Here is a 16,315-nt window from a genome sequence, read left to right on the forward strand (position 1 = left end):
AAAGAAGATGACTTTTAAGGGCTCGTTTTTCTTTGTTAGACATAATATTAGCAATGAGAACTAACGGACAATAATGCCAAGGAAAGTATAGGGGGTGTTATTTGTAGCAATTAGGATATAAATGTGAAGAAAGTAAACTGGACGAAAAGATAACTTGCCACCGGCAGGCATCTTTTCGTCCACTTTACTTTCTTCACATTTATATCCTAATTGCTACAAATAACACCCCCTATACTTTCCTTAGCATTATTGTCTGTTAGTTCTCATTAGCATACTGTTGTGGCACTTGTTGGATTGAGGCGTGCGTGGCGCATGTGTTGCAGAGGCCGTGCTTCGCAGCAGGGAAATGCCCTCCTAGCCCTTTGCGCCCTGCTGGAGGCCACCACTGAGCATCTGCAGGGTTTGGACACGGGGGCACGGCGACAGGCTGCACGCAATCACACTGCGTGGGCACATGCCCTGCTCGACCTGGTGTCGCAGTGCTGTGGCCTGATTCGAGAGGAGCCTCCGGACCGGACTCACTCTTTCCAATGGCTGCTCAAGGTGGCATTCTTTTGCTTATTAAGGCTGTGATGGAATTAGGATTTGAAGTTGACTTGTTATTCTTTACTGCCAAACCAGTGTGTGGGCCTGCTGGGCTTGCAATTAAAAACTTCTGTAAGTTGCAGATTTTCTTGAAGGGGCCATGCAACACTTTTGCAAGTAAGTGACCATCGAATGGCTTCATTAAAGGAGTTTATTGCCTCACGAATCGACCGACGCAAAAATTTTTAGACTCCGTTAAGTACGAGCAGAGTTACAGAGATTTGTCGCACACTGTAATTGCTTCTCTCGTCCCAACAAGCGTGCTGGAAGCTAAACAGGAAAGGATGGCACGGGGGAAAGTAGTTACAACGCACGTGTCATGACCTTGAGCACTTTATTTTTTTTTTCTTTGAACACACGGCTTACTTTCAGTGTGATCTTGAGCACACGCACGGGCTCGTGGTGGCCTCTTGTGGTGGCCTCGGTAACTATGCAGTTCACAATGCTCAAATCAGCCAATGACCGCAAGTTTGGGTACATGGTGCGGTCATCTGCATATATGGCATCATTTGTAGAAAGAAGAGGGAACGATTTCTAGCTGACTTTGAAAATTAATTGTAGATTCCAGGCCGTGTGCTGCGCTATAATGATTGGCTCGCGTGTTCTCGGGAGCCTTGACTGCCGATTGGCAGCATTTTCTGACCGTGCTGAAAAAGTGTTGCAGGGCCCCTTTAAACCAAGGTGTTATGTTACAGCAAGCAGAGCATTTTTTGCGTGCTTCTGGAGCACACCCAATAATCAGCATCTACCCAATAAGCAGAAGTGAACGCAATATCCTGGAAGAAAATCAACAAATAATGATGCAATCTGAAGCACTGGTGCACAGGTAAAGATGGTGTAGGGAGTAGAGTGTTTTTGCAGACTGAACTCCCAGTGACTGCTACATGGAAGCATGTATCACCACGCTCCATAAATGCTAGACTGCCATTTTGTTTATTGGAGTAGCTACGAGGGCAAATTCACTGTAATGTACGTGACAACAACGCAATGCGCTGAGAGAGTGGATTTTTTCTCCTGTCATGGTGCTGACAAGTCCAGTCTTTGTAAGCATTTCACTGCTCTCAGTGGGCTGCTGCATTTGGGACCACCAGCCAGAACAGATGGAGCAGTTGTGCATTTCCCTACCCCCTCAATGACCAGTGTTTTTCAACCATGCAGCAGTGACGATTGCACATTGCAAGACACATGGAAATAATGAATTAGCTGTTGGGCTTTTCAATGTTTTTCTTTTCTCTTGCTTGTTGCAAAGCTTTAAGTATACGTATTCAATGCACATAGTTATTGCCGAATGAAATTATAGGGTCAAAATTATTTTCTCGTTCCTTACACGTTTCGGATTGTACATTGCACTATGCATTGTTCTTTGCCCACCGGCTTGGTCCTTGTCCTCAGACAGCAGTGTGCTTAAAGGGACACTAAAGAGCGAAACGATTTTTCTCGCATTAGTAAAGTAGACTTCCACGATACCAAAAGCACCAAGCTTTTTGCGCGAAGACGTTTAATAAGGGAGAAAACGTGCAAAAAGAAAATACAGGTGGCGACGCCACCTTGGAATTCCCGCACCATTTGCCGTGACGTCACATATTTTTGACGGTGCCTGCTTGGGCCTATGTAGTTCCTAATCGGTTAAATCGAAGTGCATTGTCCTCTGAGGGGGCCAGAGACTTGACATAACGAGTTTGTGGAAATTTCGTCAAGCCAGTGGCGCCAAAATACGTTAAATGCTCTTTGAAACCTTTTACGTCACGAATTACAAAGTTCAGCGCGAAATTTAAAAATGAAACTTTGAACTTGGTTTTCTCCTCTAATAATAAACCTATGGTGGTGAAATAAACTACACAAGAGTTCCCCGAGCACACTTTATCAATCTAAACCAATTCACTGTTTCTTTTTAGTGTCCCTTTAAAATAAATAAATTATTTTTACTAAACTGTGCAAGAAGTACACAGTTGTCATGAAGAAACAAGACAGAGCACCATTCTTTGTGACAGGTGCCTTTACTCTGCTTTGCTATCCTCTGTCCCTGCACTCCGTGAGCATGTGCCTGAGCTCAGGAATCCTTTATTTTCCTTACACTCGGCCAAGCTGCAACTTGGAATAGTGTGAACGTTAGTGTTGGCACATTGCCGGCATGTGACGTGAGGGAAATGGAAAAAGAGCATGCGTTGATTCAGCACGTAAAATATATGTATATTAAGGTGGGACACTGCTCTTTAAATTTATTTTTTTATTTTTCGTTTATTTTGATGAGACCTGCTGAGTTTGTGTATATTCATGTGCTGATTTCAAATATGCAATTGCTTTTCTAGTATGTAGTTTTTAGAATATCAAACATTTTATGTGCTTTTTGGGAGCAAGATTTTTTCCTGAAATGAGAAAGTACTAAATTGGCATATCGGAATAGTCTGAAATGAGGGCTGTATAATATAAGAAAAATTGATGTTGTAAACACATTTGAATGAAAGTTATGATAACTTAAACATTAACTAGGGAGTTGATATAACTTTTGTATAACTTTTGTTTAAATTGGCTTATAATGTCCGTTCTTGTTTTCTTGCTGACTCCTCAATGTTTTTAGAATTTTCAGTTATGAAAGACCTTGGTTCGGTGCTTCCTCTCCTGCGCCCAAGAGCAGTGAAGTCCAGATTATTTCGATGTGAGGATTTGCTTTGTGACTCTCTCAGTTCAGGAAAAGTCTTGCTCCCAAGAAGCGTATGAAATGTTGGATATTTTTAAACTACACATTGCACAAGAAAAATAATTGCATATATCAAACGGAACTTGAAGGGACCAGGAAAATGTGTTCCATTTAGAAGCAGTTCTGTTGACTGAGAGATGAACATGAGTGCAGAATTCAAGTACGAAAGCAATCATATTGGAGGCAGTTGTTCCATTTAAGCAGCAGTTCCGTTTAAGAAATTTTCGTTTACTGTGAGTCTACTGTACTTGAAATCATTACATAAACATAATCTCAGCAAGTTTTACCAATAACAATCAAGAATATTAAAAGAAGCTTTAAATGTATGTGTCTCCCCCTAAGTGGGCACACATACAACACCTATATGTCTGGCTACACCCCTGGCACTCTCGTAGTTCATATATTACAGTTTTGTGGAGAGATGAAAACTTTGAAAACTAGTCAGTGGTGTGGCTTGAATAGCTAGCATCTCATTCCAAGCCTGGTCAATTGACGTGAGCAATGGTTTCACAATGACCACTTGCTACTAGCACAAAACAACGCACAGTTCTCATTGATAACAGAAAAAAAAAATTTTTTACCTGTTAAATAAATTAGACCTTTAAATTCTATGAAAGGAGGATGTGAAAGAAAAGGCACGTGAGAGTTTTTCCGAGTTCTATCCTCAGACCAGGGTGAATTTTTGAGTTGCGAAGTTTTCGTAGTGAGAAACCTGTGTTGGGGTTTCTCTCACAGTTTAGTGCAGCAGTCTGCTTTACTACAATATCTGGCTTTAATTAAGGCTCCAACCAAAAAATGGGTTTATTTCCCGACGTTTCGGAATCACCTCGATTCCTTCTTCAGGGGCAGTGACGGCGAAGGTGTCGAGGTGCAGCCTTCAACTTCTTTCACGGACGAGCTGAGGAGAAGGAGGGAAGGCCGGCGCGCCTTCTTTCGTGGTGAGAGTGTTAAGGGGGTTGTGGTTGCTGCGGTTGCATGGGATTGGTGGGCTGGGGCGGCTGGGGACAGTTGAGTTCTGGAAAACAGTCAGAAGTGAACTCGGTCGTCCTCGCCACCCCGAGCCCATCAATCCCATGCGACCGCAGCAACCACAACCCCATTAACACTGTCACCACGAAAGAAGACGCGCCGGCCTTCCCTCCTTCTGCCCAGCTGGTCCGTGAAAGAAGTTGAAGGCTGCACCTCGACACCTCCACTGTCACTGCCCCTGAAGAAGGAATCGAGGTGATTCCGAAACGTCGGGAAATAAACCCATTTTTTGGTTGGAACCCATTGAAAGTCTTGAATGAATTAACCCAACCACACAGGCAACTCTGTCAAAGTGTTCAGCTTTATGGCTTTAATTTACTTTCCTTACCTTGTAATTCTTTTGCAGAAATGATTTGCAGTCTTAAATTTCTCTGCAGGTACTTGGCATCTTTTATCGAAATTACCAAAAGTAAACATTGGAAAGAGTTGTCTAATAGTCTAAACTGATTAAGTGCTTATTTTTCTTCAATGGGATCATGCAGCTGTTCACTGATGCATTACTATATAAATGTGAAGGTGACCGAGGGTGATGGCCGTGCTGCTTTGGTCGATTTTCAGGCATCGAGTGGGATGCTGGTGCGTGGCTGTGCGTCCACGGCTGTGGGAGGGCTGTTGGGTCTGCTGCACCGGCGTGACCCCCATTGTGTGGTGCCCCTGCTGGAGGCACTGGCCGAGCGGTTGCTGGCAGCCGAGGGGGGTCCCACGGGACAGGTGCTCACTGGCGCCGGACTTGCTGCATGTGTCGCGGCTGCAGTGCGCCTTGGCCTCGTGGATGCTGCCTCAGATGCCGGAGTGAGTCATTCGTGTCCAAGCCGCTGGTAGACTCCTTGGCGAGTAGTTTGCTCAAGAAAGACAAGGTGGAGCTTTCAGCCTCTGTGCCGTATGTTGCCTCCAGTGATACACCACCAATGCAAAACTGTACCACTTCTACCGTGTCATCGGCTGTCTGAAATACAACTGGGTACACTCCCAGGGATTAGATGCACAGAAGTACCCAATGAAGCGGACCGGGAAGCACCTCCCATTGTAGCTCAAATGGTAGAGCATCGGACCGTTAATTCGAAGGTTGTGGGTTCGATGCCACCAATGGAAAGGGTTATTTTTCGTCCACTTTAATTCTTTTCAGTTTATGTCATACTACAGCAAGAGACAACTATTAATGGCCCCTGTGCTTCCCCTGGCCTAACTGTGTGTTGGATTAAATTGGTTTTGTCTAACAATGAAATGAGCCCCTTGAAAAAAATTCCTCTTCTTTCATTCAGCTGAGTCATAGCTAAGGCACTGTACATTAGTCACGCTGCAAAATTTGGAACAATAGAGGGAAGAACTGTGCAGCCTTGCATGTTAAAAAAGAGAATGAATCTATGTGCCAAGTTCCTAGACCGCTGCTATGCAAGGGCTCAATGTGTTGCCTGCCCTATGCAGAACGAACGAGAATGGTTTTGGCTGAGTTTGTGGTCAGCAACAATATCTCAGGCACCCGGTCCAAGGCTAATAGTCCAGGAATGGACACTTAGCCCGTAAAAGCCCATATAGCATGCTTTTAAACATAAAAAAATGCGGGAAGTTTGCACTAATTTGCGCAAAGTTGGCATAGCTCGTTGTGCAGCAGCACTGGAATCACAATGCCGGTGGTGATTGGATCCGGCATGCTTGGCTGAACGAGCAGCAGCCAAGAGACAGCGACGAGCTGTCTCGATTTTTCGTTTTGTGTATTGTATCTTCATTGTACTGGTGCACTATACAGTTTCTTGTATTGGTGCATCTTTCAAAGAATGTTGTTTATTTTGTTGTTATTACTCTGTTTTGTAATGCTTTTGCCCAGGGGGTACAATAAATGAAATGAAATTAGCAACACAGGCTAGCACATCTAAAAGCACATCGACACACGAGAAGTTGCATCCCTAGATAGAAACGCAGGCAACAAAAAAAAGCACCATGGCGAAAAGTCACCGACTGACTTTTTGGACCTCCTCGTTTATGCGAACTTTACCGCGGTACCACACTGCACAGAAACAGTACGTTGAACAGCAATTGAAATTTCGTGCACTTTCGATTTTTCGGGTGCATATGCAATGTTGAAAACAGTGGCGACTGTGGTGGGCGGGTTCGAGCCAAGGCGGCCAAGGATGCAGGCCAAAGGCCAAGGGCCGTGGAATCAATACGCACACTACAAGTCCCCAGCAGAAGTGAGCCCGGTTTATTCACAACACACCCTTTTTATCCACGTCCTAAAGGGCGCCTCATATCCGGCTTGGCACTCACACGCTCTACATCCCCCTTTTGGGAAAATAACAAAGCAACACCTCACTGTCAGGTATATAACATAACCAATGCCTCATGGCACTCTACAAGTTCAGCCACACTGGTGGCCTAATGTAACGTCCAGACCGAGTGCGCACAACTGACACAGGTGGTCTTGAGGGAGTAGCCGGGGCAGCCGGTGGCAATGCAACTGGTTGCATCGCCACTGCCCATCAACGGCCCTCGGAGTCGGATTGCTGCGCACAGGCTCTGGGCGAGTTGGAGCCTGTGGCAGGCTTCGGGATCCTTGTGGCAGTGGACTGGAGCTACCAAGGCCACAACCACCTGATGATGGAGACTGCTGCGGAACCAGGTGTCTCCGGTTGCGAACAAGAGCACCTGCATCTGTCTAGACCACGTAGGAGCATGGACGCTGTGCTGGGCTAAGAACAGTGCCAGCACAATCTGTGTCGCGAATCCAGACCGGGTTTCGCGAGAGTGCATCTGTGGTAGCCAACTGTTTTCCAGGCGCATACTTGACATCGAACTGGTACTGGAGGAGTCGGATGTGAAAGCGCTGGATCCAGGATGGCATGAGGTTGAGGTCCGCAGTTCCAAGGAGCTTTACCAATGGCTTATGGTCGATCTCCAGGGGGAAACGAAGGCCCCGAAGGAACTCGTCGAACCAGTTAATGGCCCAGGTGGCATCCAGTGCCTCTTTTTCGATCTGGCTGTACCTTCGTTCTGTTTCTGTCAGTGCACAAGATGCGTATGCAACTAGTCAGCGCTCCCCTGTTGGCGGGTCTGCAAGAAGCACTGCACCCAGCTCGAAGGAACTGGCATCTGCAGAGACTGTCGTCAGGGGTGCAGGGTTGTACCTTCTGAGGCAGATGTCTGAGGACAGCATGGTCTTGAGCTTGTCAAATGCTGAGGCCTGCGCTGGTCCCCACGTCCAGGCTGCAGTATTGTTCAGGAGACTTCGGATCGGTGCAGTCGTCTGAGAGAGACCCGGGAGGAAGCGACCCGCATGGTTGAGCGTACCCAGAAAACGTTGGACAGCATGAATGTCCCGGGGAGCTGGCATGTGCTGAATGGCCGTCACCTTGTCTAGATCAGAAGCGGTGCCATTGGCACTGACACCACTGCCAAGGAATCGTACACTGGACACGCCAAAACTGCACTTGGCTGCGTTGAGGGTGACACCCACTTGTTGTAGGTGACTGAGGACTGCTTGGAGGCTTTGGTTGTGCTCTTCTGTGGTGCAGCCATACAAAAGGATGTTGTCCATGGGGTTAACAACACCGGCCAACCCTTCCAGCAGGCAAGACATCTGACGTTGGAAGTATTCTGGGCCCGACGTTATGCCGAATGGGAGGCGGCAATAGCAGTATATCTGCCACATGGAGTGATGAAGGTCGTATACTTCTGGGAGTCACGCACCAGGCGTACTTGGTGGAAGCGTGAAGTTGTGTCCAACTTTGAAAAAACGCAGGCACCGCCGAGCAGTCCTAGAGTATGGTCGACGGTTGGGATTACGTGGCGTTCCCGCAGAACGACTTGGTTAAGCTTTGTCAAATCTACGCACAGGCGCTGTAACCCCCTGCTGGCTTCGGGACGACGACAAGGTCCGTGCACCAGTCTGTCCGTTCGTCGATGCGCCTGCTCCATTTTGGCAAGCTCCTTTTTGACTACGTCTTGTAGGAGTATCGGGATATGCCAGGCTGTGCTGAGAGAATACGGTACTGCATCAGGCTTTATACGGGTCGTGTACTCTTCTGGGAACGTGCCCAGGCCGGTGAAAAGGGCTGAGGGGCATCTCGAAATGATGTGTCTGGCAGAGCAGGTGTGACTGTGCCAACAAACTTGACGACACCAAGGGCAATGATGGCGGGATAGCCGAGAAGGCACTGCATTTGTCCCGCAACGACGTAGAGGCACTCATTGACTTGTCTGCCTCTCAAGGACAGCGCCGTGGAGAAGGTGCCGAGAAGCTTCAGGGATCGTTTCCCGGGTCCGAAAAGTTCCTCGCCACGCGGCTTATCAAGGACGGCTGGGCAGCCAGGAAACGTACACGGAACCATTGAAACGTCGGCACCAGAGTCCACCTTGAAGACGAGAGGGCGCCCGTTGACCGGAACTTCAACGTACCACCCGTTCCTAGCCACCGCCGCGACGGAGTGGAGCTCCACGGATCCGAGGCGCTTCTTTGAGCGACATACCGACGCAAAGTGGCCTCGCTTCTTGCAGTGGTTACAGACCGCTTTAGCAGCTGGGCAGTCGGACCGTCGGCGAAAGTCGCGACCACAGGAGTGGCACTGCCCACCTTGGTCGCTTTTCGAAGCCTCGCCAACGTTGCTGTTGATGGCTTGTGGACCGTTGGGCCGGTCACGTGACGCAATGTTGCTAGAGTCCCGTCTGTGGTTTCATCCGCATGCGTGCTGCACGGGTTTACGTGAAATAGCTGCGTCCTGCGCTGCCGTGTCACTTCGACAGGTGTCACTTCTTGAGCTTGGTGTCTTCATGCTGATGGGCTTGCATAAGTGAACTTGAAAACGGGGTACCAGCAAAAACACAGAAACACGTGCACAAGAAGAAGGCGTTACACACGGACGAACGCTGGTTCGCCTGCGTTCGTCCGCGTGTAACACCTTCTTGTGTACGTGTTCCTGTGTTTTCGCTGGTACCCCGTCTTCAAGTTATAATGCACCAACTGGCCCAACAGCTAGCACCAATGCTTGCACAAGTGTGTCATCCAGGGAGAGGCTCAGGGTGCAGCACAACTTGTCTGAGAGATGAGAATCTGACAAACCCACGATGAAACAATCGCGAACAAGACGCTCTTCAACGGCTGAGGACGAATAGTTACACTTGCGTACCATGTTCCGAAGGGCCGTGAAGAATCTGTCAACAGTTTCACCTGGCTGTTGTGTCTGCTTGTGGAACCGAGAGCTCTCGTACACCTCGTTTATGGGGTGCAGCCGGGTGACTTCCGCGTGAGACTTCTGCACGTCTTCATCGGACATGAGCGAACTGAGGACGATGCGTGCCCGTGGACCTATGCAGTAGAGGAAGGTCCTAACTAGAGCTGTGCGAATAGCAAAATTTTGGGTGCGAAAAGAGTTCGAATGTTGAAGTGTCAGTGTGAATCGAATCGAATGTTTTTCGAATATTTCTAGAATATTTTTCGAATACTTCGAAGCGAAATTGCAGAAAGAAAAGTTAGAGAGGATTCCTAAGCATATTCTTATGAGATAGCAAAATGAAAGTGTTTCTTTTTGCTATGTTGATGAAGCACTGGCAGGGTGGTGTTTTATAGTTGTCTTATCAAGAATGAGGCAATGTAGAGGTCGGATTCTATTTATGTACATGATTTGGTGCAACCAAAGTGTTGCCGACAACACTTTACACGTGATAGGCAAAGATGCCATTTCCTCAGCCTCTCCTCCTCTTTCAACTTCTGTGGAAGCCCAACTGATGTGGCGGACAAGGGTGTGCTCCCTTCAAGCCCGGAGTTCCAAATCTGCCTCGTAGACGTCGATATATAAGATCATCTGAAATTTTGGATGCTAAGAAGCTTCAGCTTTTGATTTTTCGGACTTCTGCCCAAATTGCAGGTCCAAAACAGCATTAATTGAGCCCCCACCTCTGCCACATCTTTCATCTCCATGTTGGAACCAGCGTTTTCTTGAGTTAATAAATTTGCGACCGTCGCGCAGCTTGAAAGGCAGCTTTGCCGCAATACGGGAGTGTGATGAGGTGAAGCATATTGAAAATCTAGAGACCACTTCCAATCGGACGTTGACTGTGCCTTGGCAAAGTTCGACCGTAACGGAGCATGAAAGGCAGCTTTGCCGCCATACCGCGGTGTGATGAGGTGAAGCATATTGAAACTCTAGGGACCACTTCCAATCGGACGTTGACGGTGTCTTGGCAAAGTTCGACCGTAACGGAGCTTGAAAGGCAGCTTTGCCGCCATACCGGGGTGTGATGACGTGAAGCATATTGAAAATCTAGGGACCACTTCCAATCGGACGTTGACTGTCTCTTGGCAAAGTTCGACCGTAACGGAGCTTGAAAGGCAGCTTTGCCGCCATACCTGGGTGTGATGACGTGAAGCATATTGAAAATCTAGGGACCACTTCCAATCGGACGTTGACTGTCTCTTGGCAAAGTTCGACCGTAACGGAGCTTGAAAGGCAGCTTTGCCGCCATACCGGGGTGTGATGACGTGAAGCATATTGAAAATCTAGGGACCACTTCCAATCGGACGTTGACTGTCTCTTGGCAAAGTTCGACCGTAACGGAGCTTGAAAGGCAGCTTTGCCGCAATACGAGAGTGTAATGAGGTGAAGCATATGGAAAATCTGAAGGGGCACTTTCAATCTGTTGTTGACTGTATTTGTTTTTGGGAAGTTCGAATAGTAAAATTCCAGTGCGAGTCGAATCGAATAGCAAACACTATTCGAAAAATATTCAAAATATTCAAATATTCGCACACCCCTAGTCCTAACCCTTGTCACGTCCGGCGCTGTGTGCATGCCGGTGGCGAAGTAGTTCTCATATTGCTGTAACCAGGGAAGCCACTTGCCAGCATCATCAAAGGAGAATGGAGCCAGGCTTCGGATACTAGCGGCAGCAAGGGCTGGTACCGGAGCGGCCTTATTAGCCATGTCGAATGGCATGAACCTGGTATCCCACTTCTGATACCATGTGGGGGGCGGGTTCGAGCCGAGGCGGCCAAGGATGCAGGCCAAAGCCCGAGGGCCGCGGAATCAATACGCACGCTCCAAGTCAAGTCCCCAGCAGAAGTGACCCTGGTTTATTCACAACACACCCTTTTTATCTACATCCTAGAGTGCGCCTCATATCCGGCTTGGCACTCGCGCTTTCTACAGAGACCATGAACCACCATTCAAATGTTACACGTGAATGCCCTTGTTTTCGTTGAAGATGTAAGTCATTCCTTCCACATGCAACAACTGCAAAACATTTCATTGGCTCGGCACCAAACCATCACTTTGATCATCCACAGCCACTACCGACGAGGCAGCTAGCACTTGTTAGGCCTAGCGTGCGGGTTGCAACTTGGCATGCCGTCGTGGGAAGCTTGCCGTTGAGAACACAAAGATCAGACTTAGAAGAGAGGGCACTCGCAAGCTACACCAAGGGCACCACTCATGAAAGGAAGCTCCGGTTCGCAGTCAGAAGGACAGCTTGTAAGTCTGCCTGTGTGTGGCAAAGGTAAAAGATCGATCATGTCTTAAAGCATTGTCATTTGCATGGGCATTGAGGTCGCATGTGCAATATCTGCACTCTACGATGACATAACTATTTTCCCGACAGGAAACCAAAGAGCCAAACAGTGTTAATGCGCATTTGATTACCATGAAGAGCTTGCACGACAAGCAGCCAGAGCAAACTGGGCAGAGCATGTGGCAAAGGGCGCTCCATGTGCTAGGCAGCCGCTCTCCTTTCTCGCACCGCACACCCTTGTCGTTCTGCTCCCCCCCTCCCCTCCGACACACACACACCCTTTTCTTTTTTTTTCCCCCACTCCTCATTCGTTTGCTCCACGCCTTCTCCTCCTTTGTAATGCCGTCATTGCTTACTCCCTGCTTCTCTGAGAATTTTCCAGCAGTCGCATTAAAACTGGTCTTTCATGCATAGAGTTCTATGGTAGGGGAAGCGGGAATCTGAAAGAATCGCGTTATGGCCAGTCCTGCATTGTAAGCGGTTACATCATAAATGGCCTGTATTACAGAGCCCCAAACGCACAGCAGCTGACAGAGTGAACGGACACACATATTGGCTGTCGGCTTTCCCTGATACATGTGTTCATGTCTGACAACCAAATGAATCAACAGACAGTTAAGCTGAGGAAAGCACAGGGGACATTATTTGTTGTTTTTAACTGTAGTGTAATAATTATGACATAAATTGAAAGAAATTTAAGTGGACAAAAAAGCACCCTTTCCATCAGTGGGACCCAAACCCACAACCTTAGAATTATGCGTCCTACGCTCTACCCATTGAGCTACGATGGAGGGATTTTTTCTGTCCACTTTGTTGCGTATCTTGTTCGTGTAATCCCTAAAATCGTTAGCCAGTGCCACTCAAAGCTAAGACAGCGAGTATGAAGCACTCTTTTTGCCAGAGGGCATCATGCAGCACATGATCTCTGCACGAGGTGCCAGCTAACCAATAAACTCTTGCATGCACCTAAGGCATCAAGTCTGCCAGGACGGGGCCCTCGCTATAAAACTCACGTAGAGTCTTGCCATGTGAGTTGCATAACGAGTGGGTGGTTGAAAGCCGCCCACTCATTACAAAGGGCCGAGCTATAATCCACCGTCATTTTCATCAGCCACAGCATCAACAGAGTGCAGAGGTACATAGGTGCACGTATTGCCTTGCAGACATGTAGTGGGTACTTCGCAACTGTACTTGCAGTAGGCACCCTAGGAAAGTTTACAATGGCAGCGCCATGTGCAAAGACATCCCTTGCCTCACAGCACGGTCGAGCTGTCCACTGAGAAGTGATCAACGTGCCAAAACCACGATATGATAATGAGGCATGCTGTAGTGGAGGGCTCCAGAAATTTTGACCATCTGGTGTTCTCTAACGTGCACTGGCATCACACAGTGTGTGGGCTTCTAGCATTTTGCTTCATTTGAAATGCTACTGCCGCGGCAGGAATCAAATCTGTGTCCTTCGCATCAGCAGGCGAGCACTGTGACCACTGTACCCCTCGGCGGACACCAAGAAGCAAAGCATGACAAGCAAACGAAAAGGTGATGCGAATGGTGCGTGATAGCACTATCATATTGCACTCTTAAAGGTGAAGCTCAAGCGTTCCCCAAGCTTTCATCAGAAACAAGCTGCGAACGATCTAGTAAAAAGCATTCAAGTCATGCAAGTATTGGGATGCTAAGTGTAGTCACTGCGACTCATGCAAAAAGTAATTATGGCTTACTTTATCGCATGCTTTTGAAAAATGTTTAAACATACAGTCAGCTAAAGATAGATGAACGAGGATAGCACAAAGGCAGTGAGCAGAGCATAAGAGTCAGGTTTTGCACAAGAACGTCATGCAAAGACCATGTTGGGAAAGGGAAAAGCATCTTGACTACAAAGAGACAAGACAAGACTTGAGAATAAAACATGCTCAATGATTTTACGTGAAATGTAACACAATGTACAAGCTATGTTATGCACATTTCTGTCCAGGTGCGTGCAGTGGTGCTTCGTGTGGTCAAGCAGCTGCTTTCTGCCTGCCTGGGGAACACCATTAGTGAACCAAAGTAAGCGAGTCACCATTTTCCCAAGTAATTACTTGTGCTTTTCGACATACGCTAATCGAGATTTAATAAAGCAGCAGGCAGCAATCAAGGATGCTGGAAGTTGACGGTGTTTCTTGTTCAAATAAATCTAAAAGTAATAATGATTGAGTAAAGTGAAAGCACCAAAAAAGAAAGCTTGCCTACGGCGGTAGCCAAACCCTCATTGCACATGCAGCATTCAGACAAATTGAGCTTTGACTGTCCACCCTCTCAATGAATGGATGGAAGGGCTTTGACTGTGGCAGCCTTGATGCCCTGACCAAGTTTGTTATGAGTCTACAGTGCTGTGGACTGCGACAAAGAAGTGACGGGATACACTTGGCATTAATTACACTAGTTGTATTTACTTTGAAACTCGTGAGCATATTTTTATTCCAGGCAGGAGGTTACTTTGAACGTCAGACAACGACAGCAGCCCACCACAAGACTAGAATTGCATTGAATTTTCAGCTGATGGAAATATGTCACGTGTCTGCAGTGGTGACTGTCCTTCTGCAGATGTGTAATGATAAATGCAGGTGTAGTCACAGATGTGCAGGCGCACGGTCCACTTCTATGTCATTTGTGCAGATTGGTTTTAATGACTTTGGGATATCAACGAGATGCATCTGCCATGAGGATGGGGAAACCCTCCGGTTCTCAGGAGGGCAATATTCGCATCACAGACTGTGTCTAGACTTTCAAGCATTTGCAGCACCTGGCTTTCTTGGGAAAAAGGTGCGAACATTAAACCTTGTCCAATATTTTCTAATATTTGATTCTATATTCTACTTTTCTGTTCTTGATTAAAATCACTATTCAGTTCAATTTCTATTATATTTGGCACTTGCCCAGTTTACAGGATGTTCCATAGTGATCAGCATTGCTGCTACTGGCACTTCACAGCACTCTCAGGCACAGATCGGCAAGCTCACTCATGAGTTGACTCTCTCAGACTCACTCAGATCGGGCCGTGAGTCCGAGTCTGAGTGAGTCTGGGTGAGTAATATTTTGGTGAGTTTGAGTCCGAGTGAGCCCAGCTGAGGGAAATTTTATTGAGTCTGAGTCTGAGTTAGTCTAGTTGAGGAAAATATTGGTGAGTCTGAGTCGGAGTGAGCCCTAAGCGCAAAATATATTTCTTGAGTGAGTCTGAGTGAGCTCCACCTCTTATTGCCGACCTATCATCCTATCTACTCAACTTCAGCATTACTATCAGCCTTATATCGGCTTACATTTGTACTCAAGTCTATTCACACATATCTCAACGCACTAGCGCTCATGTGCCAGCTCAATATTTATTCATCAGAGGTGTGAGTTAAGGGGAGGGGCGCCATGACCTCCCCCACAAACTCTTGCATGGGAATTTCTTGACAAAAATACAGTGGACTCTCGTTAAACAGAACCTGAAGGGACCAGGAAAATGTGTTCCATTTAACAGGAGTTCCATTTACTGAAAGATGAACAGGGGTGCGGAATTACAAAACCAATCGTATCAGAGTCAGTTGTTCCATTTAAAGGGACACTAAAGGCAAATAACAATTTATGTCAGAGTGAAAGCCCAATCTATGACAACTTCTAAAACGGTAATATTATCAACAGCAGTGCCCTACTTACCGAGAAATTAAGCTAAATGTATCACATGATGAGCGCCACGAGTGGGACATTTTCGAAGTGATCCCGATGACTTATGGAAGTCGGCCTACAATAAATCACTAGTAATCATACTATTAATGAGAACTAACAGACAATAGTGCCTAGGAAAGTATAGGGGGAGTTATTTGTAGTAATTAGAATATAAATGTGAAGAAAGTAAAGTGGACGAAAAGATAACTTGCCACCCGAAGGGCCGAACCTGCGACCTTCGAATAACGCGTCCGATGCTCTACTACTGAGCTACGGCGGCAGTCATCCTCTCGTCCACTTTATGGGGTATATGTACATGTTAGCCTAAAAGTGTTAGTCAGCGCCGATCGCAGCCATGGCGGCGAGTGTGGAACACTCTTTTTTTCTGCCTGTTGGCGTCACGTAGAACGTGATCTTTTTACGAGCCGGCAGCTGACCAATAATCCCTCGCACACTACCTGAAGGCATCATGTCTGCCAGAACGAGACCCTCGCTAAGAATGAAGGAAAGAAGGTGACTGTTAAGGGCTCGTTTTTTCTTTGTTAGACACAATATTTTAATGAGAACTAACAGACAATAATGCCTAGGAAAGTATAGGGGTTGTTATTTGTAGTAAGTGGAACCCTGCTGTTACGTTCCTCACTGCTGCGTTTTCCCGGCTGTTACGTCGTTTTCCGCCGGTCCTGGCATAGCTCCCATAGGATACAATGTATTGGGAACTCCGCTGTTACGTCGTAACTGTTGGACCGTTCCCGTATGATACGTCGCGAAGTGCGCTCGGAGCCGACTGAGTGACTACCAAAGAGAGCGGCCATG

At 47.1% G+C, this 16,315-nt stretch overlaps 1 protein-coding gene across 1 annotated transcript in view; it reads left to right on the top strand.

Moving 5' to 3' along the window:
• The window catches only part of LOC119390968 (focadhesin), a 395,558-nt gene that overhangs the window by 236,013 nt on the left and 143,230 nt on the right, over window positions 1-16,315 (top strand). The window contains exons 21-23 of the mRNA XM_037658681.2: window positions 324-543; window positions 4,871-5,104; window positions 13,785-13,858. Coding sequence (XP_037514609.1) covers window positions 324-543; window positions 4,871-5,104; window positions 13,785-13,858 — 528 coding nt within the window. The remainder of the gene's footprint in view (window positions 1-323; window positions 544-4,870; window positions 5,105-13,784; window positions 13,859-16,315) is intronic.

The sequence above is a fragment of the Rhipicephalus sanguineus genome, chromosome 4 (assembly GCF_013339695.2).
Source record: "Rhipicephalus sanguineus isolate Rsan-2018 chromosome 4, BIME_Rsan_1.4, whole genome shotgun sequence".
Taxonomy (NCBI): Eukaryota; Metazoa; Arthropoda; class Arachnida; order Ixodida; family Ixodidae; genus Rhipicephalus; species Rhipicephalus sanguineus.